Source organism: Astyanax mexicanus, chromosome 1, assembly GCF_023375975.1.
Source record: "Astyanax mexicanus isolate ESR-SI-001 chromosome 1, AstMex3_surface, whole genome shotgun sequence".
Lineage (NCBI taxonomy): Eukaryota > Metazoa > Chordata > Actinopteri > Characiformes > Acestrorhamphidae > Astyanax > Astyanax mexicanus.
In genome coordinates this window covers 3101774-3129349 of record NC_064408.1, presented here as the reverse complement: position 1 = coordinate 3129349, position 27576 = coordinate 3101774, and the positions used below count along the sequence as shown (strand labels likewise).

The window sequence follows — 27576 nt, the reverse complement described above, 5'->3', positions numbered from 1 at the left end:
CTAATATTATTATTACTACTAATAATAATATTTAAACGATAACTACTGTTATTACTTCTATTAATATTACTTCTAATAATGCTACTGTTATGGCTATTTTACTAATATTACCATTACTAATATTACTTTTGCTAATACTACTACTACTAATATTACTACTTCTAATAGTATTAGTACTATTACTACTAATAATAATAATAATAATAATAATAATAATAATAATAATTTTATAGTGCTGTTTTAAAGAGGTTTTAAAACTTTTATCTTAACTTAATAAAATAATTAGATATTTGAATAAAGTGAGAGTTAATAATAATAATAATGTATAATATTATTTTATTACTGTTTTTATTACAGCAGTGAGTCTGTTAATATTAACGTAATGTATCTAAAAATATATTTAAATATTAGTATAGTATTAATATAGTTATTTACTGTAGTTTAAAGCGCCGCTCCGGTCCTGTGTTCTGATTGGCTAAGCGCAGAGCTGCGTCAGTGTCGCGCGCCGGTCGCGTCATCTGCAGCTGCGGCGCGTGCAGGGTGAGAGTATCTGGAGCTGGTTTGTTTATAAAGTGTTTAAATCGGTAAAACCGGGTTTATTTACCGATTCCAGTGCAGCGGCCACGCGCTGACCGTGCGGGGGTTTAATCCGGAGCCGGAGCTGCGGGAGAACAGCGGAGAACAAGCGGTAATCCCCGCGTTTACTCCGGACACGTGGAGCTACAGGACCCCCCCACACCCCATAATCCCAGCTACTCTCCATGAGCAGGTCTGATCTTTACCCTTTACTACTGTATTACTACATACATATACAACTCTGTAACAAAACAAGAGAGCAAATAAAAATGATGAGTTTCTTTGATTTTCCAAATTGAAAACCTCTGCAATATAATCAAGAGGAAGATGGATGATCACAAGCCATCAAACCACCAAACTGAACTGCTTGAATTTTTGCACCAGGAGTAAAGCAGCATAAAGTTATCCAAAAGCAGTGTGTAAGACTGGTGGATGAGAACATGATGCCAAGATGCATGGAAACTGTGATTAAAAACCAGAGTTATTCCACCATTATTTCAGCCATTTCTCATTTTCTGCAAGTAAAAACTATAAATGACAATATTTTTATTTGTTAAAGTAACAGGACTGAATGATAATCTAGATAGATGTGTATTTTGACTTAAATATTTTGCCCTTATTATAAAAAAAAATAGTTGATAAATGTTTAAATGTATGCCAAATGACTAACTACCACATCAGACTAAATGACTTTATTTCTCACACAGACATTTATACACTGTAAACCAACAGTAAAATACTGTTAGAATGTCAGAATAATGGACCTCACTCCTGTTACTGGCACCTCACTCCTGTTACTGGGACTTTAGTCCTGTTACTGGCTCCTCACTCCTGTTACTGGCTCCTCAGTCCTGTTAATGGCACCTTAGTCCTGTTACTGGCCCTCACTCACTCCTGTTACTGGCACCGTAGTCCTGTTACTGGCACCGTAGTCCTGTTACTGGCACCGTAGTCCTGTTACTGGCACAGTAGTCCTGTTACTGGCTCCTCACTCCTCAGTCCTGTTAATGGCACCTTAGTCCTGTTACTGGCCCTCACTTACTCCTGTTACTGGTGCTCAGTCCTGTTATTTTTCAGACGGGGTAATGTGTAACAGTGACAGGACTGACGTTAGGGCTGCCACGATTAGTCGACTAGTCACGATTATGTCGACTATTAAAATAGTCGACGACTAATTTAATAGTCGATTAGTCGTTTTTTTTTTTCTTTGTTTTTCTCTCCAAACTGCTGCGACTGCCTTTCTGTCCTGGACGCACATGCGCAGTAGTGGAAACCGGGGTAGGTAGTGGACGACATCTCAGGACATTATACAGACAGGCTCTGGTTTCATGGCTACCCCGCTACAGAACTCAAAAGTGTGGGATCACCAAGAAAATAAAAGTGAAACGTGTGCAATGCAATATCTGCAATGAAGAACTTGCCTTCCTCGGCAGCACAACCGCGATGCACGAGCACCTGAAAAGGAGGCATGTTGTGGCTGATTAAATGACGAAGAAGCTAAATTGCTATTTAGCTGCTAAAATTAGCGTAAACAGAGCATTAACTTAGTACTTAACTTACTCATCTTGATAGCTTTAAAACAGAGGTCACTAATAGGCGGACCGCGATCCGGATCCGGACCCAGACATTGTCACAAATGCCGCCTCAAACCGATAAACTACAGAGAAGGATTTCATTCTGACAGTGGCTTCTGTTTTCAGTGCTTTTCGGTGCAGTAAACTCACAGATCAGTCATGTGTGGTGTAAAATCACCAAACGCTCTCCTCTGCCAATCAGATCTGTGCAGACCGCTGCCCTGTGTACGGTAATGTACACAATATCTGGACAGAGAGGCATTTTTTATATATACTTTTTTTTCATAATAGTTCAAACAACCTCACGGTTGAGATGTTTCATAAATGCCAGTGCCTTATCCTTATTTTACACAGTTGTTTACACTTTATGCTAAACAGTAAAATAATTGTCTGTTACAACAAGCTGCATATTTCATTAAAGGTTTAATGAACTATGATTTTAATTGTTTTTATTTTTAGTTAGCATATAGCTGAAATCTAATGTTGGTTGTATAATAGCAGCTGCATTCTATTGTGATAAACTGTGTTTTATATTCAATTAACGTATGATCCGATTAGTCGACGTAGATAAGTGTGTATTTTAACTAAAATGAACTTATTATGAATAAAATATTTTTAAATATTAAACAAATATGGCAACTTACTACCACATTGGATTAATAACTTTATTTCTCACACAGACATTCATACACTGTAAAAACCGCAGTGAAATACTCCTAAGAATTTCCCTAAGATAATATATTATAATGTGTATATTGTAAAAATATAATGGTGAGTAAATAGGGCAGTAAAATTGCTGTTAATCCAACCACTGTACTAATCGTACTAATCCTCATATTAATACTGTTACTATTACTACTATTACCACCACCACTACTACTACTACTACTGCTGTACTACACATACAATACTCTACACAACGTTCACTGTTCTTTTCTCCTTCCCGCAGTAAAAGCAGTGTTGAAGCTGCTCCAGCAGTGATGGCTGCGGAGGATAACGATGAAGAGTTATCGTCTCTGGAAGATGAAAACGTCATCAGCGCCAGTGAGGATGAGGTAATAAACGCATTATTATTGGAGGAGCTGCTGGACTGTAATGTTGGATTGGAGCAATAAATGAATATAAATTTACAATATATTACATTACATTTAGTGGACACTTTTATCCAAAGCGACTTATAAATAATGCTGTACATAAGCAATAGAGAACAAACAGCGCCTAAAGGAGGACAAAGGGAAATAGTGGGATAGAGAAGGAAATGAGGAGGAAAAGAAGGAAATGAGGTTAGAAGTAGTTAGTTTGTTATAGGTGTTAGGAGAGTAGGGGCTCTTTGAAGAGCTCTGTCTTCAGGAGTTTATTAAAGATAGTGAGAGATTCTCCTGATCTGGTAGTAGAACGTAGTTAGTTAGAGGTGTTAGGAGAGTAAGTGCTCTTTGAAGAGCTCTGTCTTCAGGAGTTTATTAAAGATAGTGAGAGATTCTCCTGATCTGGTAGTAGAAGGTAGTTAGTTAGAGGTGTTAGGAGAGTAGGTGCTCTTTGAAGAGCTCAGTCTTCAGGAGTTTATTAAAGATAGTGAGAGATGCTCCTGATCTGGTAGTAGAAGGTAGTTAGTTAGAGGTGTTAGGAGAGTTAGTGCTCTTTGAAGAGCTCAGTCTTCAGGAGTTTATTAAAGATAGTGAGAGATGCTCCTGATCTGGTAGTAGAAGGTAGTTAGTTAGAGGTGTTAGGAGAGTTAGTGCTCTTTGAAGAGCTCTGTCTTCAGGAGTTTATTAAAGATAGTGAGAGATTCTCCTGATCTGGTAGTAGAAGGTAGTTAGTTAGAGGTGTTAGGAGAGTTAGTGCTCTTTGAAGAGCTCTGTCTTCAGGAGTTTATTAAAGATAGTGAGAGATTCTCCTGATCTGGTAGTAGAAGGTAGTTAGTTAGAGGTGTTAGGAGAGTTAGTGCTCTTTGAAGAGCTCAGTCTTCAGGAGTTTATTAAAGATAGTGAGAGATTCTCCTGATCTGGTAGTAGAAGGTAGTTAGTTAGAGGTGTTAGGAGAGTAAGTGCTCTTTGAAGAGCTCAGTCTTCAGGAGTTTATTAAAGATAGTGAGAGATTCTCCTGATCTGGTAGTAGAAGGTAGTTAGTTAGAGGTGTTAGGAGAGTTAGTGCTCTTTGAAGAGCTCAGTCTTCAGGAGTTTATTAAAGATAGTGAGAGATGCTCCTGATCTGGTAGTAGAAGGTAGTTAGTTAGAGGTGTTAGGAGAGTAAGTGCTCTTTGAAGAGCTCTGTCTTCAGAGTTTTTAAAATGTAGACAGATATGGGTAATTTTTATTGTGCTACACATACAGTAGTAGGGTGTAATGAATGAGTAATGCTGCAACATTAGCCAGACAGCATGTAGAGAGTTGTAGAGATTCATTAATGCAACGTTGGGTAATGTAAGTGCCTGTAATTAGAAAAAAGTATGTGTGTCTCTGTACAGGAGGGCAGTGAAGATGAGAGGAAACACACCAAGCTCCTGGAGGCCATCAGCTCTCTGGGAGGGAGGAGAAGGTCAGTGTGATTTAAGTTGTACTTTACCCTTCAGTAACTTTATTAATTTCCAATAAAAGTCAATGTAAAACGGTTTTATTCCAAGTAACATAGGAGCGTCTCTGTTCTGGCTTTTGTTCTTTATAATTTATCAATCAATTGACCTTTTTTTACTCTGTAATAATAACCCTCATTTTCAGCCGAGCATTTACAACTTAAAGGGACTGAAAAATGAATTAAAATGAAAAATAAAATCAAGTATTTAATCAGGTAAGAGCTTAAATAAGAAACTTCATAAACAAAAGAATCAAAATTAATAAACTTTTAAAGCATTAGAAAAAAGAAGCAAATAAAAAAATATTTACTTAAGAAGAAATAAAATAATTCAGTGTAAAAGAATGGTGGACAGGCTAAAATGTGAAGCAGTAAAATATAAATAGAGATAAATAATTAGAATATAAAAAAATCTAAACACAAATACAAAAAAATAGAACAGAATAAATGAAAAAGAATTAAATAAAATTATAAAGGGTCAAAATGTAAAACATGGAATAAATTAAATAAAAGGATGAAATTAATAATATAATGAATTAAATTAATAAAAAAGCTAAAAGATAAAACAGAAAAATAAACAAATAAAATGACAAAATCAATTAAATTAATAAAGAGGTAAAGGGTCAAAATAAAACAAGGAATAAAATAAATAAAAAGGATTAAATAAATAAAATAATAAAGTTCAATTAATAAAAACGCTTAAAGGTAAAACTGATGATAGAATAAATAAAAGGAGAAAATACATGAAAGAAAATTATAAAGGGTCAAAAAGACAGGGAATAAAAGAAATAAAAGGATGAAATTAATAAATTAATGAAATAAATTAAATAAAAAAGGTAAAAGGTAAAACGGAAGATACAATAAGTAAAATAATGAAATAAATAAAATTAAAAGTAAAAGGGTCAAAAAGTAAAACAGGGAATAAAATAAATAAAAGGATGAAATTAACAAATTAATTAAATAAATTAAATAAAAAGCTAAAAGATAAAACAGAAAAGTAAATAAATAAAAGGATAAAATAAATGTAATTAATAAAAAGGTGAAGGGTCAAAAAGTATAACGGGGAATAAAATGAATAAAAGGATGAAATGAAAAAATAATAAAATGAAATAAATAAAAAGGCTAAAAGGTGAAACAGAAGATAAAAGGATGAAATTAATACAATAATAAGTAAAATAAGAAAGTAAATAAAGTTAAAAGAAAAACTCAACTAAATCAGTTACAGGCTGTCTGAAGGTGTTTAGAAAATAAAAATGTAAAGTGATTTAGAGTTTCCTGTATTCAATTCCAGTTCAGTAAAAACTATAGAAACCTGTCAGCTGATCAGTCAGTAGAGGGTCTGATAATTTCTGCTCTATAAAGAACAGAGTTAAAGGATGTAAGAATTGTGTGAAGGTGATGTTAACCTGCTGTTTTCCCCCGGTTTCTCTGTGCAGGATGAAGCAGACGGAGCGCTCCGAGGCCAGTCTGCAGGTCTCGGAGTTCTCGGTTGCAGCAGACGGAGCTGGAGAGAAGGTGGAGCTCTCGGATCTGCTGGGAACCATGGAGAAAACTCCCGGAGCTCCAAACAAAACCAAGAAGCAGCTGAAGAACCTGCAGAACCGCAAAGATACACTGGAGCTCCCACTCAGCAAACAGGAGACTGAGAAGGTTTTTATTATTATTATTATATATGTACCGTATTTTTCCACTATAAGGCGCACTATGCAACACTAGTAAGGAACAGGGGTTTCGGCATGTTTCCCTTCTAATTTCTAATTTTTCTGTAATTCAAGTTAAACCAGAGTAAAGCGCTTCCATTTGTTAACAGTAAGCTTAGATTTCCAGATTTCAACTAAGGCTGGGTGCAGCAGCATTAGTAGTAAATGCTAGCGCTAGTAAATGATGCCCGACAGATCTAAACTGAGGATCCCTGAGTGTTTCAGTAAGCCAGGGTGATATTGGATAGCAGTTCATCCTGTCTCACGTACCTTGTTTTACCACGGTACTAGTGTGGTTTGAGGGTAATGCTAATGCTGTTCCAGCAGTGCCAGCTGGGATTAGCAGGAGGCTACAGGCCAATAATTCTCACTTCTGAACGGCGAAAGAGCTAACGCTTAGCGTGGTAAGTGGCTAATGTTAATACTGCTCCAACAGTGCTATTCGGGGTTAGCAGGAGGCTACAGGCCAATAATTCTCACTTCTGAACGGCGAAAGAACTAGCGCTTAGCACGGTTAGCGGCTAATGCTAATACTGCTCCAGCAGTGCTAACCGGGGTTAGCAGCAGGCTACAGTTCGATAATACTCGCCTCTGAATGGCGAAAGAGCTACTGCTTGGAGCAGCCTGGTGGCCAATCTACATTAATTACACATTGCACCAGTAAGAGCAGTAAGAGTGTGAAGGTTCAATTAGAAGGGTAAGAGCACAGTTCTGCTCTAAATATTGCAATGCACACTATAACATTATGAGTGACATACCAGAGTTCAAAAGAGGACAAATTGTTGGTGCACGTCTTGCTGGCGCATCTGTGACCAAGACAGCAAGTCTTTGTGATGCATCAAGAGCCACGGTATCCAGGGTAATGTCAGCATACCACCAAGAAGGACCAACCACATCCAACAGGATTAACTGTGGATGCTGTAAGAGGAAGCTGTCTGAAAGGGATGTTTGGGTGCTAACCCGGATTGTATCCAAAAAACATAAAACCACGGCTGATCAAATCACGGCAGAATTCAATGTGCACCTCTACTCTCCTGTTTATATTAAACATATAAATATTAAATGTTTTTATTCTTGTTGAAGATAGTATTAATATATAATGTAGAATTGTGTGTGTGAACTGTCTGTCTGTGCAGATCCAGAGAGGGGTGGCGTATAAGAAGAGCAGTAGGGAGGTTTCCCGGTGGGAGAGTGTTATCACCCAGAACCAGAAGGCAGAGCAGCTGGTCTTCCCACTCAGGCAGGACCCAACAGGACACAAACGCATGGAGCAAGTGGTGGCCGGCTGGAAGGTGTGTGTATATGTGTGTGTGTATATATGTGTGTGTGTGTCAGCAAACCTGTCAGTTTTTGTATTTTTTGGAAATTATTTTTTATAATATTTACAGTGGTGTGAAAAAGTTTGGGCGCCCTGATAATTCTCACGATTTTCCTTTATAAATAATTGGTTGTTAGGATCATCAATTTCAGTTAAATAAATCATATATCAGATGAACAGTGATATTTGAGAAGTGAAATAAAGTTTATAGGATTTACAGAAAGTGTGCAATAAACCTTTAAACTAAATTAGGCAGAAAAATCACAATCAATATTTAGTATTTAGATCCTCCTTATGCAGAAATAATAACAGCCTCTAAACTGTGGTTGAAGGTATTTTGGATTATTCTTCTTTACTAATCATCTCCAGTTCAGTCAGGTTTGATTCAGGTTTCTGAGCATCTTTCCAGAATGTTGTACTTCCTGTGTTCCTCTGCATGAAGGCTTTAGTGCTTTAGTAGATTTAGAGCAGTGTTTAGGGTCGTTGTCTTGTTGAAGGATCCAGCACTTTAACTTTCTCACTGATTCTTCAACATTGTTCTCAATAATCTGCTGATATTGACTGGAATCCATACGACCTTTAACTTTAACAAGAATGATGGAACTGGCACTAATTTTACAAAGTGTTTATCTTTTAATGCTGTGTTCTTTTTCCTTCATGCATAAATAACCACTCTCCAAATAACTTTAATTTTTTTCTTCATCAGTCCACAGAACCTTATTCCAAAAGGAAGCTGGATTCTCTAAATGTGCTTTTGCTTTAGCATACTTAAGCATACCTGAAGTGACTCTGTTTGTGGCATGTGAACAGAAAAGGCTTCTTCTTCTGCATTTCTCTCCCATACTGCCTCTCTTCGTGCAAAAAGTGCGCTGAATAGTGAGTAGTGAACGATGCACAGTGACTCCAGAGCTCTGGAGGTCTGTAGGTTGACTATGACTGTTCTCACCATCCTTCTCCTCTGATTATCTGAGATTTTTCTTGTTCTGACACTTCAGGTCTTAACTAGAACTAAGCCTGCGTTTTTTTTATATCCTTCCTCTAAAACCACGATGTAGAACAATCTTAGTTTTCAGGTCATCTTGCCACTCTTCAGAGAAGATGAGAAAAGAGGCTCCTTAACCTTTTCTTACAATCGCAATCACCTGTGTATGTATATGTAGGTCAGGGGTCAATGAGCTTACCAGACTAATTTTGTGTGCCAATATGGAAGCACAAATTTATGCACCTGCCTAATTTAGCATAAAGAATTATTTCACACTTACTGTAAATCCTATAAACTTCATTTCACTTCCCAAACTGAAATTACTGATATGAACCAAGGATTTATAAAGGATTAAAAAGCAGTAAAAAATTATCACTGTTTGTTCACACTACATGACTTGTTGTGATGTAATCGCGAGTGTTTCCATTATTGTGGCAACACATTGCGACAAATTTCAAAGTTTTTCACCATTAGAGAATCTCTAGAGAGGAGGATACCCACTTAAAGTGAGTACGAATTGAATAGATTTATATGGAGCGATTGAGCAGAATCAGAGTTTTTATAAATATATGCTGAATTTTATATTGAAACGTACTCATTTCCTTAATATAGAACTAATATTATATAGGACTGCAGCTATCGATTATTTTAGTAATCGAGTACGCTACTGCAAAATCGATTTGATTAATCGTGTAATCGGATAAAACATAAAATAAGAGATTTCATAAAATAAGAAATTTTACTTAATAATGAATGACCAATTGGTTTATTTTTTTTTATTAATTTTTAACATACATTTCCACATTGCAAATGCGAATAGAAATAAATAAAACACAAAATAGACTTAAAAACCACAAGTAATAATTTAATAATTAATAATTTAATTAATTAAGTTAAATTATTTCAACTTAAGATTTATTGTAAGTATTAAATATAGGGCATTAATCAGTAATAAAGGCATAAACACAATAATAAAGGCTTTGTGTTGTGCATCTTAGCTAAATAACAATACAGAAAGTTCATGGCCAGAGTAACTTTAACATGTATTTATTTATTAATATACTTGAGTAATCGTTTCCCCCTTAATATTATATGTTTAGTACCAGAGACATAATGTTTTAACATTTTAAACTCCAGTTATAAACCTTTTAAACTCAAGTTCTCCAGTATAAGCTCACCAACCAAGTAACTCATAGTATGCACGTAATGCTATAGAAACATGGAATTTTAGTAAAATCCCTTATTCTACTATCTATACTAAAAATGTATAGATAATACATAGAGAACACGTGGTTAGTTACTGTTTCTTTTTGCCCAGAGAGAGCAAGGCCAATTAATTGTTCTCTCTCAGGGCTCTGGCAGCTGATGGCAAGCTGCATGACCAGGATTCGAACCATCGATCTCCTGATCAGTTAGTTATTTTTTTATTTAAAAGCTAAAAAAAAGTCTTTAGCTTTTAGCTCCATTCACTCCCATTCATACAGGACTGACTCGCAGCTCCCTCTACAGTTTAACAGTAATTTTTAGATATACCTGGGAAAAAGATGAGTTTTTGAAATATCCAGCCTAATTTTTCTTGTGCTCTCACTGTATGTGCTTTTCTCTGTGATAGGCTCGGACTCCACTGGAGCAGGAGATCTTCAGCCTCCTCCACAGCAACAGCCAGCCCATCCACGACCCGGTGCTCACACCTGTAGAGGAGGCCTCCATCAAGGCCATGAGTCTGGAGGAGGTAAGACATGCAGTTCCACTCTTCTTTACAGAATTACAGTTTTAATTCAGACACATTGGAGGATTTTCCAGAATAAAAGTCCTGTTTAAGATCATCCACAGCATCTCAATCATCCAGACTTTAACTAGACCTTTAACTCCAAAACCTTCATTTAGTTTTTAGTGTTTAATCCATTCAGAGACGGTGAACTTTAGAGGTTTGTGAGCTTTGGGTCATTGTCCTGCTGCAGAACCCAAGTAAAGTACTCCTGAGCTTGAGGTCAGTAAGGAACAGATGGACGGATTCTGATTCTCCTTCAGGATTTTCTGATAAACAGCAGAATTCCTGCTTCCATCTGTTACAGCAAGTTTTACCCAGCAGCTCCAGATCATCACACACACACACACACACACACACACACACTACCACCACCATGTTTTACGTTTTACTGCGTTCAGTATGATTCAGTGTATTTTTCTGAAATAATGTGTTAGTTTAAAGACCTGCAGTTCTTTAAATGTAGTTCTGGGTTCTTTTGGGATCTCCTGGATGAGTTCTTCATGCCCTTTTGGAGTAATTTCTGTTGGTTGGCCGGTCACTCCTGGGAAGGTTCACCAGTGTTCCATTGTTTTTCTCCATTAGTGAATAATAATAGTGAATCACTGTGGTTCTCTGGAGTCCCAAAGCTTTAGAAATGACTTTATAACCTTTTCCAGACTGATAGATGATCAATGATTTTGTTTTTTCATCTGTTGTTGAATTTCGTCAGATTGGGATATAATAATGTGCTCCTTGTGGTTAGTAGTGATTTTTGTTTTCTTTTAATAAATTAAATCATTTAAAAAGTGCTTTTTAAATTTACTCAGGTTGTCTTTGTCTGATATTAAAGTTTGTTTGATAATCTGAAAAATGTAAGTATAACAAAAACGCAAAAACTATGGAGATCTGTAAGACGGGTGTGTGTTCTGTAGGCGAAGATCCGTCGGGCGGAGCTGCAGAAGGCGAGAGCGCTCCAGTCCTACTACGAGGCCAAAGCCAGGAGAGAGAGCAAGATCAAGAGCAAACTGTGAGTAATCTTTTGATGCAGCATGCGCACCATTGATATAGATTACACCCATTTCTTACATAATGAATGGAATGTAATGTAAAATGCAGTTACTGTATATTAGTGCTGTCAATTAAAATAATAGTATATACTTGTATGTTTGAGGGGAGAGAAAATCAACGCAGAGTTCTGAAATAAAGACTACAGGATAAATCAGACTGTCTCAGCTTGGTTATGACAGTGTGTGCATGCCTGAGAGAAATATAGATAGAGAAAGAGAAATAGAGAGAAAAAGAAATAAAGAAATAGAGAAAGAGAAAAGAGAGATAGAGAGAGAGAAATAGAGAAAATAGAGAGAGAAGTAGAGAAATATAGATAGATATAGAGAAAGAGACATAGAGAAAATAAAGAAAGAGAAATAGAGAGAAAAAGAAATAGAGAAAGAGAAATGGAGACAAAGAGAAAGAGAAATAGAGAAAGAGAAATAGAGAGAAAAAGAAATAGAGAAAGAGAGAAAGAGAAAAGAGAGATATAGAGAGAGAAATAGAGAAAATAGAGAGAGAAATAGAGAAATATAGATAGATATAGAGAAAGAGACATAGAGAAAATAAAGAAAGAGAAATAGAGAGAAAAAGAAATAAAGAAATAGAGAAAGAGAAAAGAGAGATAGAGAGAGAGAAATAGAGAAAATAGAGAGAGAAGTAGAGAAATATAGATAGATATAGAGAAAGAGACATAGAGAAAATAAAGAAAGAGAAATAGAGAGAAAAAGAAATAGAGAAAGAGAAATGGAGAGAAAGAGAAATAGAGAAAGAGAAATAGAGAGAAAAAGAAATAGAGAAAGAGAAATGGAGGAAGAGAGAAATAAAGAGAAATAGAGAGAGACATAGAGAAAAAAGAGAAAAATATAGAGAGAAAGAGAAATGGAGACAGAGAAAAAAGAGAAATAGAGAAAGAGAAATGGAGAGAAAAAGAAATAGAGAAAGAGAAATGGAGGAAGAGAAATGGAGAGAGAGAAATAGAGAGAGAGAAATGGAGACATAGAGAAAGAGACAAAGAGAAATGGAGAAAGATACATAGAGAAAGAGACAGAGAGACAGAAAAATAAAGAGAAATAGAGAGACATAGAGAGACAAATGAAGACAGAGAAAGAGAGAAATAGAAATAGAGAGAAAGAGAAATAGAGAAATATAGATAGAAACATTGAGAAAAAAGAGAGAATATAGATAGAGAAAAAATAGAGAGAAAGAGAAACATAGATAGAGAGAGAAATAGAGAAAAAAGAGAGAGAAATAGAGAAAGAGAAATATAGATAGAGAAAGAGAATAGAGAAAAAAAGAGAAATATAGGTAGAGAAAGAGAAATAGAGAAAAAAGAGAGAGAGAAAGAGAAATATAGATAAAGAAAGAGAAATAGAGAAATATATAGAGAGAGAGAAATAAAGCTCTCTGACCGGGTCTGATCTGGAAGTTCACTCGTTCAGCCGGGCGACGGATCAGAGCGTTGGGAGGGGGCGGGGCAGATTACAGCGGAAGTTTGGGTCAAACTTTGTGCTTTAATTAACTTGCGTTAAATAAATAGTAATAGTTTCTGATTCTAAATGAACAGCGTGAGTTATCGCTTTAACATTGACGGCCCTGATTCTAACACACATACAGTAGAAACAGGCTCTTAAATGTGGGCGTGCCAGAATAACGTGGATACATTTACATAATATACAAACCTAGTGCAGTCATCATATTTCTCTGTCTCTTTGTGTCTCTTTGTGTCTCTCTCTGTGTCTCTCTGTCTCTCTCTCTGTGTCTCTCTGTCTCTCTGTGTCTCTGTGGTATCAGGTATCACAGGGTACAGAAGAAGGCTAAGCGTCGGGATTTCCTGAAGCAGTTTGAGGAGATGGTGAAGACTGATCCGGACGCAGCTCTGGAGGAGCTGAAGAGGATGGAGCTCTCCAGGATGCAGGTAAGTAGTGGAGGAGGAGGAGGAGGAGGAAGGGGAGCAGGAGCGAGGGATGAGTCTTTAAGGAAATAAAGTTACAGGTGTGAAATTTAACCCTTTATTCTGGTTTCTGCTGTCGTTTTTTCTGGTCTGTAGGAGAGGATGACTCTGAAGCATCAGAACAGCGGGAAATGGGCCAAAGCCAAAGCCATCATGGCCAAATACGACCATTCGGTAAGAATTCAACACTCGACCCGTTAAACAGAGCTTTTAGATCTTTTATGGAGATGAGGATTTCATTTTCCAGCAGAACTGTGATAATCTGTGCTTATGTTATATTTTTCCGTGTGTCTTCAGGCCCGTAAAGCCATGCAGGAGCAGCTGGAGATTAATAAGGATCTGACCCAGAAGCTGGCAGTTCCTTCTGAAGACGAGGATGAGGAGAAGAACGGTGATGAAGAAGCCGGTGCTCTTCCTGATTTCGTAAACGATCCGGAGCCGATCCTGGACCCGGTTAACCCCTGGATGAGAGGGAAACTGAGCAAAGAGGAGCCAGAGCCTGAGGTGGAAGCATCTACTGAGGCCAGAGATGAAGATCTGGAAGTCCAGCAGCAGCAGGAAGAGGAAGAAGAAGAGGAGGAAGAGGAAGAGAATGAGGAAGAAAAGCTGCTGAGGGAGTTTGAGAGGAAACGGAAACTGAGAGAAGATGAGGACGACGATCTGGTTCCGGTTCCACAAGAGGAGGAGAATCAGAGTAAGTCTCTTAACATCTCATCACTGCAGAGCTAATAATCACTCAAAACACGCTTACGCACTTTTTTACGAAGTTTCTCACATCCTCTAGTGTTTTCTTAACGTATTTTTCACACTATAAGGCGCACTGGAATATAAGGCGCATTTTAAGAGACACTATAGAGGTGGGGTAACTAAGTTAAGTAAAGCTAAGCTAAGTAAATAAAAAAATTATAAAAAAAGACTTTATTTTAAAGTTAAACGAGTGCTGGATGTTAATCTACACAGATTTCTCTCCTAAAAACTGTTTATTTGGGTGAGTAAAGCGCTTCCATTCATTTACAGTAAACTTAGATTTCTGAATTAGCTTTAGCCGCTAACTGCTAATGTGTTTAGCGGCTAATGCCTCCAGACAGAGCTACCCTGAGGAACCCTGAGAGTTTTCCAGTAACCCAGGGTGCTATCAGCTAGCGATTCGTCCCATGTTAACACAGTTAACACGCAGACTACAGTCCGATATACTCACCTCTGAACGACAAAAAAGCTAGCATGGTTAGCGGATAATGCTAATGGTGCTCCAGCAGTGCTAGCTGGGGTTAGCAGCAGGCTACAGGCTGATAATATACACTGGACAGAGAAATAGCAATTTTTGGAACGTGTTTAGTTTGTGAGGACAAAGTTCCTAAATTTCCTTCAGGATATCAATAAAGTATCTATGGATAGACTAAAGGATCAATCGGATCAATTCATTAATAATCCCAGATTGCAGGAGCCCAAAGTATAAAAATGTCAAAGACAAAAGAGTTCATACCCTTTGAATTTGTTAATATTTTCTCACCTTAAAACCACAAACTTAAATATATTTTATTGAGATTTTAATTGATAGACCAACACAGACACAGCAGTGCTAGCTCTCTTCTCCTCAAAGGTAAGTGTTATCGGCATGTAGCCTACTGCTAACCCTGACCAGCACTGCTGGAGCAGCATTAGCATTGACCAAGCTAAGTGCTCTAGCTCTTTGGCTGTTCAAAGGCGAGTATTTTGGACTGTAATTTGCTGTTTACACCGTGTTTAAACAAGCTACATGGGACGAACTGCTAGTTACTATCATCCTAGCTTACCAGAACACTTAGGGGTCCTCAGTGTAGCGCTGTCAGGTGTCGTTTACTAGCAGTAAATGTGGCTAGTGCTAGCGGTTAGCCACTAATGCTATGTTGATGCTCCTGCCCCCAGCCTTAGTGGAAATCTGAAATTCTAAGCTTACTGTAAAAATGGTCTACAGTGGTTACAGTCCTCCAGGTAGACAGTTGTTTCCAGTTAAGAGTATGCTGCATGCTATTGGCTGCACAATATATTGTTTAAGCATAGTCATTACCACAGTAATTTAATTGCCTGACTGTCTCATGCAATGTGACTAAACACGTCATGTTGCAATGGTTTGATTCTTGACACAAGAAGTAGATACACAGCGCTGTCTCTGTCTCTGTGTGAGTGACGGGTTGCTGCTGCCTGAGGAGCGTGAGGGGGAGGGGGAATGCGAGGGGGGGGGGGGGGACGGGGGGGGGGGGGGTAGGAGTAAACTCGAGGCTAACCGCACGCATGGCCTCCATCCACATGGTTGGGCATGTGCTTGTAAACGTAAGCACATGTAGAAAGCGGTGCTCCTCAGTCCAGCACAGTTTAGCAGTGCAGATATTTCCAGTTACAGCAGAATTCACGCTTTCAATCCCAGACAAACAAACGCTGGTGACATCATGGGTCCTTCCTTGTTAAATATTGCCATATATATCATCAAAAAAAGAACATTTGCAAAGTAATTTTTTCCTATACTGTGCAGCCCTAATGATGTGTACATTGTAAAGTGTCCTTTGGTTTATTCACAGGCGCTATATAAGTTATTAGTATTTAAATGGAAGAGTTTTACTCACCCAAATAAACAGTTTTCAGGAGAGAAATCTGGGTACATTAACATCCAGCACTCGTGGACTTTTTAAAAAATGTAGTTTTTTTTTTAAGAATTACAGTTTTGTTTACTTAGCTTAGCTTTATGTTAGTTTTACTTAGCTTAAAACACACACCATCACCACCCAGCAGCGAGATCTGCTGAATTAGAAGGAAAACATGGCGGCAACCCTGTTCCTTACTAGTGTCTCTTTAAATGCGCCTTATAATCTGGTGCAATTTATAGTGCGAAAAATGCGATTTGTGCTGCTTAATGTTGGTCTATCACTTAAAATCTCAATAAAATACATTTAAGTTGTCGTTTTTAAGAAAATGTGAAAGTTCAAAGGGTATGAATTCTTTTGCAAGCCCTTGTGTGTTTTAAATTTATTTACTACTAACTTTATTTTTGTGTATTGGGTTACCGCTACTAAGGCTGGAGCAGCATTAGCATCAGCTGCTAACTGCGCTAAGTGTTAGCTCTTTCGTTGTTCAGAGGTGAATATAGTGGACTGTAGTCTGCTGCTAACCCCGGCTAGCACTGCTGGAGCAGCATTAGCATTAGATGCTAACGGCATCGCTAGCTCTTTCATCGTCCAGAGGTGACCATATCAGACAGTAGTCTGCGTGTTTATCGTGTTAAAACAAGCAGGTGGCACTGTCATTGTAGCACTGTCGGGGGGTATTAGGCGCTAGCTGTTAGCCGCTAATCTAAGATTAAGGAATATAAGGAATCTAAGCTTACTGTTAATAACTGTAAGCGTTTACTCACCCAAATAAACAGTTTTCAGTTCATTTAACTTTAAATAAACATTATTTTTTTAGCTACCCCACCACCTTCACCCAGCAGAGAGATCTGCTGAATTAGAAAGAAAAACATGGCGACACCCCTGTTCCATACTAGTGTCTTTTAAAATGCGCCTTTTTAATACAGTGCTCCTTATAGTGCGAACAATGCGACATGTGCTTCTTAATGTTGGTCTATCAATTAAAATCTCAATAAAATACATTTAAATTTGTGGTTTCAAGGTGAAAAAATGTAAGTTCAAGGGGTATGAATACTTTTGCAAACCACCGTATGTGGTGCGTTACGAGGCGGTGCTGCAGGAGCTGATTTACTGCACACTTTAATGCTTTCCCTGCACTTAATCCAGCTCACTCAGCTCACACAAAAGACCTGATAATTAATTGATAATTAGGTTTAATATAGCGGATTAAAACAGTGAAGTACTGACCAGTGGAGATTTGTGCTTCACTCTGAATATTCTCACTGTTCTCACTGTGTTCTGGTTTACTGGGAATTAAACGCTTCTATACCTGACCTTTCAAACAATGACTGAACCACTGAATTTATACTGTTTATTTATTAAATACAGATAAATGTGTTAAATATACTGGTGTGTATATTTTGATTATCATTGAAAGTTACTTTATTTCAGTAATTCAGTGAAATGTGAAATATAAGCATTTAATTCTTGTATTGTTGATGATTATGGCTGACATCCAATGAAAGGACCTATTGTTGCTTTTGGCTGCAGTGTGGGCAGTGTGCCAAATCCTGCTGGAAAATGAAATTCGCATCTCGAGCAGTTTGGACTGTGTGTCTCTCCACTCTTCCTCCAGACTCTTCTCCCTTGATTTCCTTTAAATTAAATGTAAAATTTACGGATGATCAGTGATGGAGATGCGGATTTCATTTTCCAGCAGGACTTGGCACACTGCCCACACTACAGCCAAAAGTATGAATTAGTCTTATATAATATTCTAATTTTCTGAGACACTGATTTTTGGGTTTTTATTGGCTGTAAGCTTCATAATCATCAATAATAAAAGAAATAAACGCTTAAAACAGATCACTCTGTGTTTAGTAGATCTATATAATATATAAATTTCACATTTTTTAATAAATTACGGAAATTAAAGTAGCTTTTCAATGATATTCTCATTTTTTGAGATGCACGTTTTTGAAAGTATCCTCAAGTGCAGTCACAGCGAACACCACCACCAGCCAGCGGCGAGACCTGCTGAATTAGTTCCTTATAGTGTCTCTTCTTATAATCCAGTGCGCCTTACGTATGAAAATAGACCAGAAAATAGACGTTAATTGATAGTGCGCCTTATAATTTGGTGTGCCAGATTATAATGCAAAAACGTGACCTCACACGTTGAAATTGTGACCTCACAAAAACCATTACCATATTTTTCGGACTATAAGGCGACTTAGACTCTTTCAATTATAATAATCGACAGCCTGCCTTAATCTGAAAAATATGTTAATTTAAAAACAGTATGTACTAAAAACAGTCATATGCTATAGTATAATTTTTTATAAGGTATTTTTACGTTATATTTCAGACTAGCTGCATAAAATCAATGTATTCTTTACTCTACAGCCTTACCAGTGGCTGGAGCAGAACAAGCTTCCAGTATAGAGGTGTCTGCTGAAGATGGGTCAAAAATTACAGATAATAATGATGAAGATAAAGATGAAGATGATAAAGATGAAGAGGAGGAGGAGGAAGAGGAGGAGGAAGCAGAAGAAGTGGTCTCAGAGTTTAACAGCCTCTTTAACAGACTGATGAAGAGCAACACCACCCCCGCTGTACCGGATCAGAACGAGGGGGAGGAGCTTCTGGACGAGGGGCTGGTCCGAGTCCAAACAATGGAAGATCTGGAGGCCCTGAGAAAAGACCGTACCAATGAAGCCAATCAGGAAGCTTCAGTCCCAGCAACGGACACGCCCACCGCCCCAGAGTCCGCCTCCGAACCCCCAAACAAGAAGAAGAGAAGAAGGAAGGAGATCGACCTGAAAAAAGTTCTGACCAAACAGGCCACCGTAGTTAAAGTGCCGCTAGCTCCGACTGTGCTGGAAGAAGAGGAGGAGGAAGCTGAGGTCAGTAAAGGGTTATTTATTCACATGTTTGTGTAGTTATTGACCAAAAGGAGGAAGAAGATGTAGCGTCTGTTAGAGGTCATGGGTCTTCCAGCATGACGATGACCCAAACAAATACTGTAATAAACAGCCATAAATGAATTAATACAAAGTGCTGAAGATTTCTTTTGATTTCTTTATTTTTTATTTATGTAGTTAATTACAGTGCCATAATAAAGTGTAAGAAAAAAAAACATTAATTTAGAAGGGGTGTGTCCAAACTTTTGGCACTTTGTGTCTTTTTCCTTCCAAATGCCTTTTTTGTCTCTTTATTTTCACTGTAAATAACACATTGTCTTGTAAGGTTACTCCAGTTGGCACTTTGTCTCTTTAGGTTCACTACAGTTGGCACTTTGTCTCTCTATTCTCACTCTAGATGGCACTTTGTCTCTTTATTGTCACTCCAAATGGCATTTTGTCTCTCTCTATTTTCACTCCAAATGGCACTTTGTCTCTCTATTCTCACTTCAAACGGTTCTTTGTCCCTTTTTACATAACACTTTGTCTCTTTATTTTCACTCTAAATAACACGTTTTGTCTTGTAAGATTACTCCAATTGGCACTTTTGTCTCTTAATTGTCACTCCAAATGGTATTTTGTCTATTTATTCTTACTCCAAATGACACTTTGTCTTTTTAAGTTCACTTCAATTGGCCCTTTTCTCTTTATTTTCACTCCAAAAGGCACTTTCTCTTTAATTTCACAAAAAATGGCATTTTGTCTCTCTATTTTCACTCCAAATGGCACTTTGTCTCTCTATTCTCACTTCAGATGGTTCTTTGTCTCTTTTTTACATAACACTTTGTTTCTTTATTTTCACTCTAAATAACATGTCTTGTAAGGTTACTCCAATTGGCACTTTTGTCTCTGTCTTGTTACTCCAAATGGCAGTTTTATCTCTCTATTGTCACTCCAATTGGCACTTTGTCTCTTTAGGTTCACTCCAATTGGCACTTTTGTCTCTTTTTTCACTCCAAATGGCACTTTGTCTCTTTATTCTCATTGTAGATGTCTCTTTTTTACATAACACTTTGTCTCTTTATTCTCACTCCAAATAGCATTTTTTTTCCTCTTTATTGCCACTCCAAATGGCACTTTGTCTTTTCATTTTCACTTCAGATGGCACTTTATCTTTTTATTGTCACTCTAAATGACACTGTCTATTTATTATTATTACCCACTCCAGAGGGTACTTTCTGCAGTATAATTTAAATATCTTTATTATTATAATTGCATTGTGGTTATTATATAATAGTATTGGCGTCGTCTTTAAAGGGTTAACGTGTTTAATCTCCACGTCTCCAGGTCCACACTGAACAGGCGGCCATCATTAAGGAGGCCTTTGCTGGCGATGATGTAATCTCGGACTTCCTGAAGGACAAAAGGAAACAGGAAGAGGCGGGGCGTCCCAAAGTGGTGGACCTGACCCTGCCGGGCTGGGGGGAGTGGGGGGGTCTCGGCCTCAAACCCTCCAAAAACAAACGCAGGAAGTGAGTAGAACAACCTGTTCTGTAGAGCTGAACTCACCGCTCACTGATGCTCCTCAATGAGAACCTGAAGTTCTCAACATTATGGTAGTGTTTATACTAGTGGTGTCAATCGATTAAAAACTGTAATCTGATTAATCAGGACAATATTCTGTGATTAACTGTGATTAATCGCACTTGTTCTTCTTTAGACGCTATGAGATTTTATAGTGGATATTTATTTTAAATGTAAGTGAAAGAATAAATGTAAGAAATGTAAAATGTAATTATATTAATAATAGTGGTGTCTAAAATTAAAATACTAGTATATATTTGTTTGGGGGGAGATAAAGTCGTAACGTGGAGCGCTGGAATAAAGAAAGAATGCAGGATAAATTATTTAGAGGAAACTATTTTTACTTTATTATAAAAATCTCAGCTTTGTTTTTGTAAGGATTTCTAAATTATATTTTAATTATCTGGGTATAAAAGAGCGTTTTCACACCTGTAGTTGTGAAAGTTTCTAGTTTCTATGATCCGGATCAGTTGATGAGTTATAGTTTAGTTGAAGAGTTTCTCCCTCTGTTTAGTTTGGTTTCACACAGGTATAAAATCCTAAACGCACCAAAATGTGCACCAATAAACCACGCGAGTACATCGTCTCCTCTGATTGGTCAGACCTGTCTGGTGTGAGAGTAAGAAAGTAAATATAGTGAATATAAGATTCTGTGTTCTAGTGTGTATATCTGTATATCTATAGCAGTGTGAAGCTGATTTAACACTGAAACACTTTTAAACACAGTGGTTTTAATGGGGAGCACAGCGTAGACATGAGCAGTGAACACAGCACAGACCATGCTCTTACTGTGTAAACAGCACGGAGCAGCAGCAGAGACACCGTTTGTTCATAGCAGTGTATTATCTGGCTAACATATCAGATTAAACTGCTCCTTATCAGCAGTTTAGCTCAGTTAAAAAGAAGTATATTTGATGGCTTGGTCAGATCGAGACTAGATCACGTTCTCATAAGTAAAACGCTCCAGAAATTAATTGCATTAATCATTAATAACGTGTTACTGATTCCAAATTAATTGCGTACGCTAACGCTTTAATGTTGACAGCCTTGTTTTATACCATACAATACTGTCCAAAAAAAAAAAAAAATCCACATATATTAATAAGTTTCTGTAGTGAAAAATCCACAGAATTGGACACATTATCCCTGTAAACCCTGAAATATTGAGTTTTAAGGATTCTTCTTACTTAAAAAAAAGTTTTTTAATTTTTGTTGACTCCAACCCTCTTTCAAATTTTTAAAAAGCTAAAAAAAAATGGGAGAATTAGTTTGGGAGGGGCACTGGGTGATGTATGGGTTTAGGGGCGGGGCAGGAGGGAGAGCTGATTGGCTCGTAAATATCATCATCAGCCTATAGCACAGTTGAACCTGAGAGGGCGCTGCAATAAAAGCGTTTTTAAAGGTTAGCAAACATTCATTATAATTTTAATCAGGACTGGTCTGTTTTATTACTTCAAATTAACACATTTCAGCTATTAATTTAAAAAAATATGATTTAGGGTGTAGTGCCTTTTTAACTTATAATAAGTAGATGTAAACAAAGCATTAGTTCATCAGAATTTGAACATTAATAAATCATTAATAATGCAAATTTTAAACCTGACAAATGTTTATCGATTAAAGTTCATGTGAGAAATGTTAGCAACTATTTTTACTTTCTTAAAATATGAAAAATAAAAACTAATAAAAATAAGTTAATGGTGTAAAATTAAAAGTTAGCATGAAATTTCTTTTATTTTTATTGATTTATTTTAATTTTATTTATTTATGTTTAGGTTCCGGAAGAAAGTAGCTCCTCCCCCTCCGAGACAAGATAAGAAGCTTCCGGCTGTGATCATCTCTGAGAAGAGGGACGCCTCTGTAGCCGCCCATCAGGTAAAGGAGGACCTCTTTAGTTATAAACATTGACTGAAGAAGTTCTTTAATAAATTCAGATGAATTGTAATGTGCTGTTTTTCTCTGGACCTTTTCCCCTTTTTTGTCACTGTCTTTTGTCCAGTTTTATCACTTCAGAGGGCACTTTATCTCTTGTTTTTGTCACTCCAGAGGGCATTGTCTCGTGTTACTTTTTATCACTTTAAAGTGCACTTTGTTTCTTTTCCTCACTTCAGAGGGCACTGTCTCTTGTCTCTTTCTCTTTTTTGTTACTCCAGAGGGCATTGTCTTTCTTTTTTTTTCCTTACTTTAATGGGAATTTTGTCTCTTTTTCCGCACTCCAGGGGCTACTTTCTCCTTTTTTTTGTCACTACAGAGGGCACCTTTTCCCTTTTTTGTCACTCAGATGGCACTTTGTCCATTTTTTGTCACTCCAGATGGCACTGTCTCTTGTCCCTTTTTATTATCACCCCAGAGAGCACTTTTCCTTTTTTTCCTCACTCCAGAGGGCACCTTTTCCCCATTTTTTTGTCACTCCACAGGGAACTTTGTCTATTTTTCCTCAATCCAGAGAACACTGTCTCTTTTTTTTGTCACTCCAGAGGGGACTTTTGTCACTTTTGTGTCACTCCAGAGGGCACTTTGTCTCCTTTTCCCTTTTCCTCACTCCAGATGGCACTTTGTCTCCTTTTCCCTTTCCCTCACTCCAGAGGGCACTTTGTCTCCTTTTCCCTTTTCCTCACTCCAGAGGGCACTTTGTCTCCTTTTCCCTTTCCCTCACTCCAGAGGGCACTTTGGCTATTTTTCCTCACTCCAGAGGGCACTTTGTCTCCTTTTCCCTTTCCCTCACTCCAGAGGGCACTTTGGCTATTTTTCCTCACTCCAGAGGGCACTGTCTATTTTCTCTCTTTTTGTCACTCCAGAGAGCAATGTCTCATGTCCCTTTTTATCACTCTAGAGGGCACTTTGTCTCTTTTTTTGTCACTCCAGATGGCACTGTCTCTTCTCCCTTTTAATCTCTTTTTTTGTCACTCCAAAGGGCACTGTCTCTTTTCTCTCTTTTTTTTGTCACTCCAGAGGACACTTTGTACCCTTTCCCTCACTCCAGAGAGCACTTTTTCCCTTTTTTATCACTCTAGAGGGCACTTTCTTTTTGTCACACCAGTGGGCACTTTGTCTCTTTCACTTCACTTCTCATTTTCCCTGCTCCAGAGGGATTTCATCGATTTCATCACTGACCGTCACAATGGCATTAGCATTCAGTGCTGTTAAAAATACTTTTTTAAAAAACATCAGTGCTGTTCTTCGAAACTGTGTCTTCACATAATCATATTTTAAACACTAAATACTGGGGAAAAAAACATCTTTTCAGTTCTTACTGCCAAACAAAATTAAACATAGTTTAAACAAACAGCGCTGTTGTTCTTATTAAAGTTTATCAGGTTTATCTTTATCGACATTGTGCTGGGTGGGTGTATTGGTAGTAGCATTGGCATAGGGGGCGAAGCTCTGGTAGCACTGACATCCAGAATTTAATCATTTTAAAGATGATCTACTAGTAAAGATACTAGTAACTCTATTCCAGCTCTGAGTGGACCAGTGGTCTAAAGCGCTGTCACTATGATCGGGAGGAGATCGCTGTTTCGAATCCCGGTCATGCAGCTTGCCATCAGCTGCCAGAGTCCCGAGAGAACGCAATTGCATTCTTGCTCTCTCTGGGTGAGTACAGTAGATGGTGCTCTTCTTTCCCCTCACCACTCCTAGGGTGATGTGGATCAGCACAAGGCTGCGTCTGTGAGCTGATGTAGCAGAACCGCGTGATGCTACTCAGTAATGCTAGTCTTCTTTACTCTACTGGTGTAGCATCACTACTATACAACCGAGTAGCAGCTGAATGGGTGGGACAATTGGCCTCGCTAAATTGGGAGAAAAATAGAAGAAAATTAGAATTAACAATTAAAGAAAAAAATACTAGTAACTCTAATAACCTGATGTATGTACGTTTGTATTTTCTTCACGCCCTCCTGCAGGTGAGTCAGCTGCCGTTCCCGTTCCAGAACCCCACTCAGTTCGAGAGCTGCGTCCGAACTCCCATCGGCCAAACCTGGAACACCCAGACCACCGTCAGGAAACTCACCGCGCCGAGAGTCGTCACCAAGATGGGCGCCATCATCGAGCCCATGAGCAGAGAGGACCTCGTACCCAAGCAGAAGAGCAACGAGGCCAAGAGAGGAGCCGCCATCCTGCTGGAGGAGAAGAGGGAGAGGGGGAAGAAGAAGGGATCAGGGGGGAAGAGAGCACTGCAGCAGAAGAAGAAGAAAATGCAGAAACAGAAGAAGACCAAAGAATAGAGACCGTGATGGAACCAATGTAATATAGACTGGATTTGAGCAGAGAACAGGAATTTAGAGCTGCCAGAGTTTCGATACACGTCTACTTCACTACTTCACAATCTGACGCGTGGCTCATCGTGTCGAGAGTTCCATTAGAGTGTCTTAGAGGTGTCCAAACTTATCCATATATATCGCTTTTCCACCGACGTGGAACCAGCACACTTCCGTTTCAAGAACCTTCACCAACTTTAAGCCGTTTGCCATGTTTACGCCAATAAAAGCAGGTTCTAGAACCAGGAACCTTTATTCTCAGTAGAAAACGAAGAATACTAGGTTCTTCAGCATGATCCGTGATCACCGCTCATGTGCAGTGTCCTCTTAAACTGGTGGAAATGTGGACAGATTTACTAAAAATCACTACAGTTCTTATAAACCTGAGCAGAACTGGCTCAAGAACTGGAGTTCTTACAATATTTAAAGCCATTTTTATGATGAACAATATTTATCATATTTTTTTCACACAGAGAAAACGCACTAATAGTTGCAGATTCCCACATAAAAATTCAAATTAAGTACCACAGCTATTTAAATACAGAGATTTTTATAAGAAGAACGTGAATAACATAGCATTTAACTTGTTAACCTAACAATTATGTTAAGCTCATGTTGCTCATTGTTTGAAGACCAACTGATCAGGCGATTAAACAGGTGGAAGTAACTGTAGCCACACTGGCTCTAATCTATGCCTTAGGTAAGCCACTTAGCCATGTACCACATGTACCACCATAGCCTACACCATAGCCTGACATTCATCTCCCAAGAAACGTATCTCTCCCCAATTTACAAGGCAAATTTCCCACTAGTGATGTCCCTACACAAGGAGGATGAAGACTAGCACATGCCTTATCTGACCCCGCCTATTTTTGAACAGAGTAGCCAGTAGCCAGCGACTTGGAGGAAAGTGCAGCGAATCGGTTCTGATACATCAGCTCACAGACGCAGCCTTGTGCTGATCCACATCACCCTAGAAGTGATGAGGGGAAAGAGAGAGAGAGCCATCTACTGTACTGTACCCACCCAGAGAGAGCAAGGCAAACTGTGCTCTCTCAGGGCTCCGGCAGCTGATGGCAAGCTGCGTGACCAGGATTCGAACAAGCAAACAATCTTCGGATCATAGTAGCCTTAGCGCCTTAGTCCTCTAGACCACTCGGAGCCCAAGAGCAACTCAGATTGATTAAATGGTTGTTTGCAAAAACAGTGGTGCACAAGTATAAACGCTCACAGCTGCGTAGGGCACTCGCACCGGTGACATCTTGGACAATGTGTTGACTCTACGCAGAAGAATTAAACAGCCTTTAGCAGTATTTGGATTTCCAGAATTAGATTAGAATACAATATCGAGGGTCACCGGGTCATCAGCAGCCAGAGTCCGAGAGAGAGTGTACAGTAGGTCATGCTGCTTCTCCATCAGCAGTCGGAGTCTGAGAGAGAGAGAGAGAGAGAAAGAGAGAGAGAGTACAGTAGGTCATGCTGCTTCTCCATCAGCAGCCAGAGTCTAAGAGAGAGAGAGAGAGAGAGAGTACAGTAGATCATGCTGCTTCTCCATCAGCAGCCAGAGTCTAAGAGAGAGAGAGAGAGAGAGAGTACAGTAGATCATGCTGCTTCTCCATCAGCAGCCGGAGTCTGAGAGAGAGAGAGAGAGAGAGAGAGTGTACAGTAGGTCATGCTGCTTCTCCATCAGCAGCCGGAGTCTGAGAGAGAGAGAGAAAGAGAGAGAGAGTACAGTAGGTCATGCTGTTTCTGCATCAGCAGCCGGAGTCTGAGAGAGAGAGAGTACAGTAGGTCATGCTGTTTCTGCATCAGCAGCCGGAGTCTGAGAGAGAGAGAGAGAGAGAGAGTACAGTATCAGAGCTGGAGATCGTCACTTTCCTCCAAGTTCACTGTAATGCTGCCTAGTGATGCTGCGCCATGATTGGTGGCACCTGGAAAAGAGGCGGAGTCTGTCTTCACAAGTATCGGAGGAGGCATGCACTTGTCCTGACTAGTGCCTCCTAGTGTTTGGGAATTGTTACTAATGAAATTGGGGAGGAAAATTGCGACAAAAAGTAGAAATAATTTATAAAGAATTTGATTTATAACAATTACAATTCTTAAACAGAAGGATTGAATTCTTTTATCCTGTTTTTTCGCTTTATTTGCGTTCAGAAACGGCACACTTTCGCACAAGCCCGTCGAGGAAAGTGATTAATCACGAGGAAATAGTGCGAGTGGACTCGTATCGTAAAGAGTGAAAGAACTGTGATATAAAAACCTGCTCTGCTGAATTGATTCTCCTGTATAATAAAGGACTGTAGAGTCTGAATCATTGATTTTTTTTTTTTTCTCGGCGCTTTCTGTAGATAAATCGACTCTGTAGAGGTTTATTTTCTGAAGTTAAGGGGGTTAAAATTCCTCTGTAAAGTGTAGAAAAGCGTGGCTGGGCTTCTCTGCTCTCTTCCCTCAGCTCTATTGTCTGAACGGCGATGCTGATTTGTGATTTAAATGTGATTAATAAATTGTTATTACTGTACTTGTCCTTTCTTGTTCCTTTTTTTTGGCACTAGTGCTGTTTCCTCTCTGAGTGATAGATATTAAAGTGAATTTTAAATTGGAATTGTTTTAATACTTTGCCTAAATACGCTATTTTTCTCCCTGTTACATTAACCAATTATTCTTATCAGCGATGAGAAGGGAACAGTTTGATTTGATAAGTGTAATTAATCTGGTCACCTGTTAAAATACAAGCATTTCTCTCTTTTTGTTTTTTTTTCTT

The 27576-nt window shown here is 38.3% G+C and overlaps 1 protein-coding gene across 3 annotated transcripts; it reads left to right on the top strand.

The window, feature by feature from the left end:
- The first annotated feature begins 496 nt into the window (after positions 1-496).
- Positions 497-27333, top strand: si:dkey-251i10.3 (UTP14A, small subunit processome component). Of its 3 annotated transcripts, none has more exons than XR_007424651.1 (15): positions 497-769; positions 3100-3205; positions 4615-4685; positions 6155-6368; positions 7555-7710; positions 10331-10450; positions 11401-11495; positions 13310-13433; positions 13566-13643; positions 13767-14163; positions 18476-18975; positions 20320-20504; positions 22332-22431; positions 24462-26214; positions 26485-27333. XR_007424651.1 is itself a non-coding variant. In XM_049465222.1 (14 exons), exons 1-14 carry the CDS (start codon positions 762-764, stop codon positions 24780-24782), a joined length of 2475 nt encoding a protein of 824 aa, XP_049321179.1. In that variant the 5' UTR covers positions 497-761; the 3' UTR covers positions 24783-26282. The 3 variants fall into 3 exon arrangements, 1 of the variants encoding a protein (XP_049321179.1); XR_007424650.1 differs by having other exon boundaries at positions 26289-27333; XM_049465222.1 differs by lacking the exon at positions 26485-27333 and having other exon boundaries at positions 24462-26282.
- The last annotated feature ends 243 nt before the right edge of the window (positions 27334-27576 follow it).

Bases quoted from the DNA above. Each gene is read 5' to 3' on its own strand.
- si:dkey-251i10.3 (XM_049465222.1), top strand. The intron at 11,496-13,309 runs GTGAGTAATCTT...CTGTGGTATCAG, and splicing joins AGCAAGATCAAGAGCAAACT to GTATCACAGGGTACAGAAGA. The intron at 13,644-13,766 runs GTAAGAATTCAA...GTGTGTCTTCAG, and splicing joins TGGCCAAATACGACCATTCG to GCCCGTAAAGCCATGCAGGA.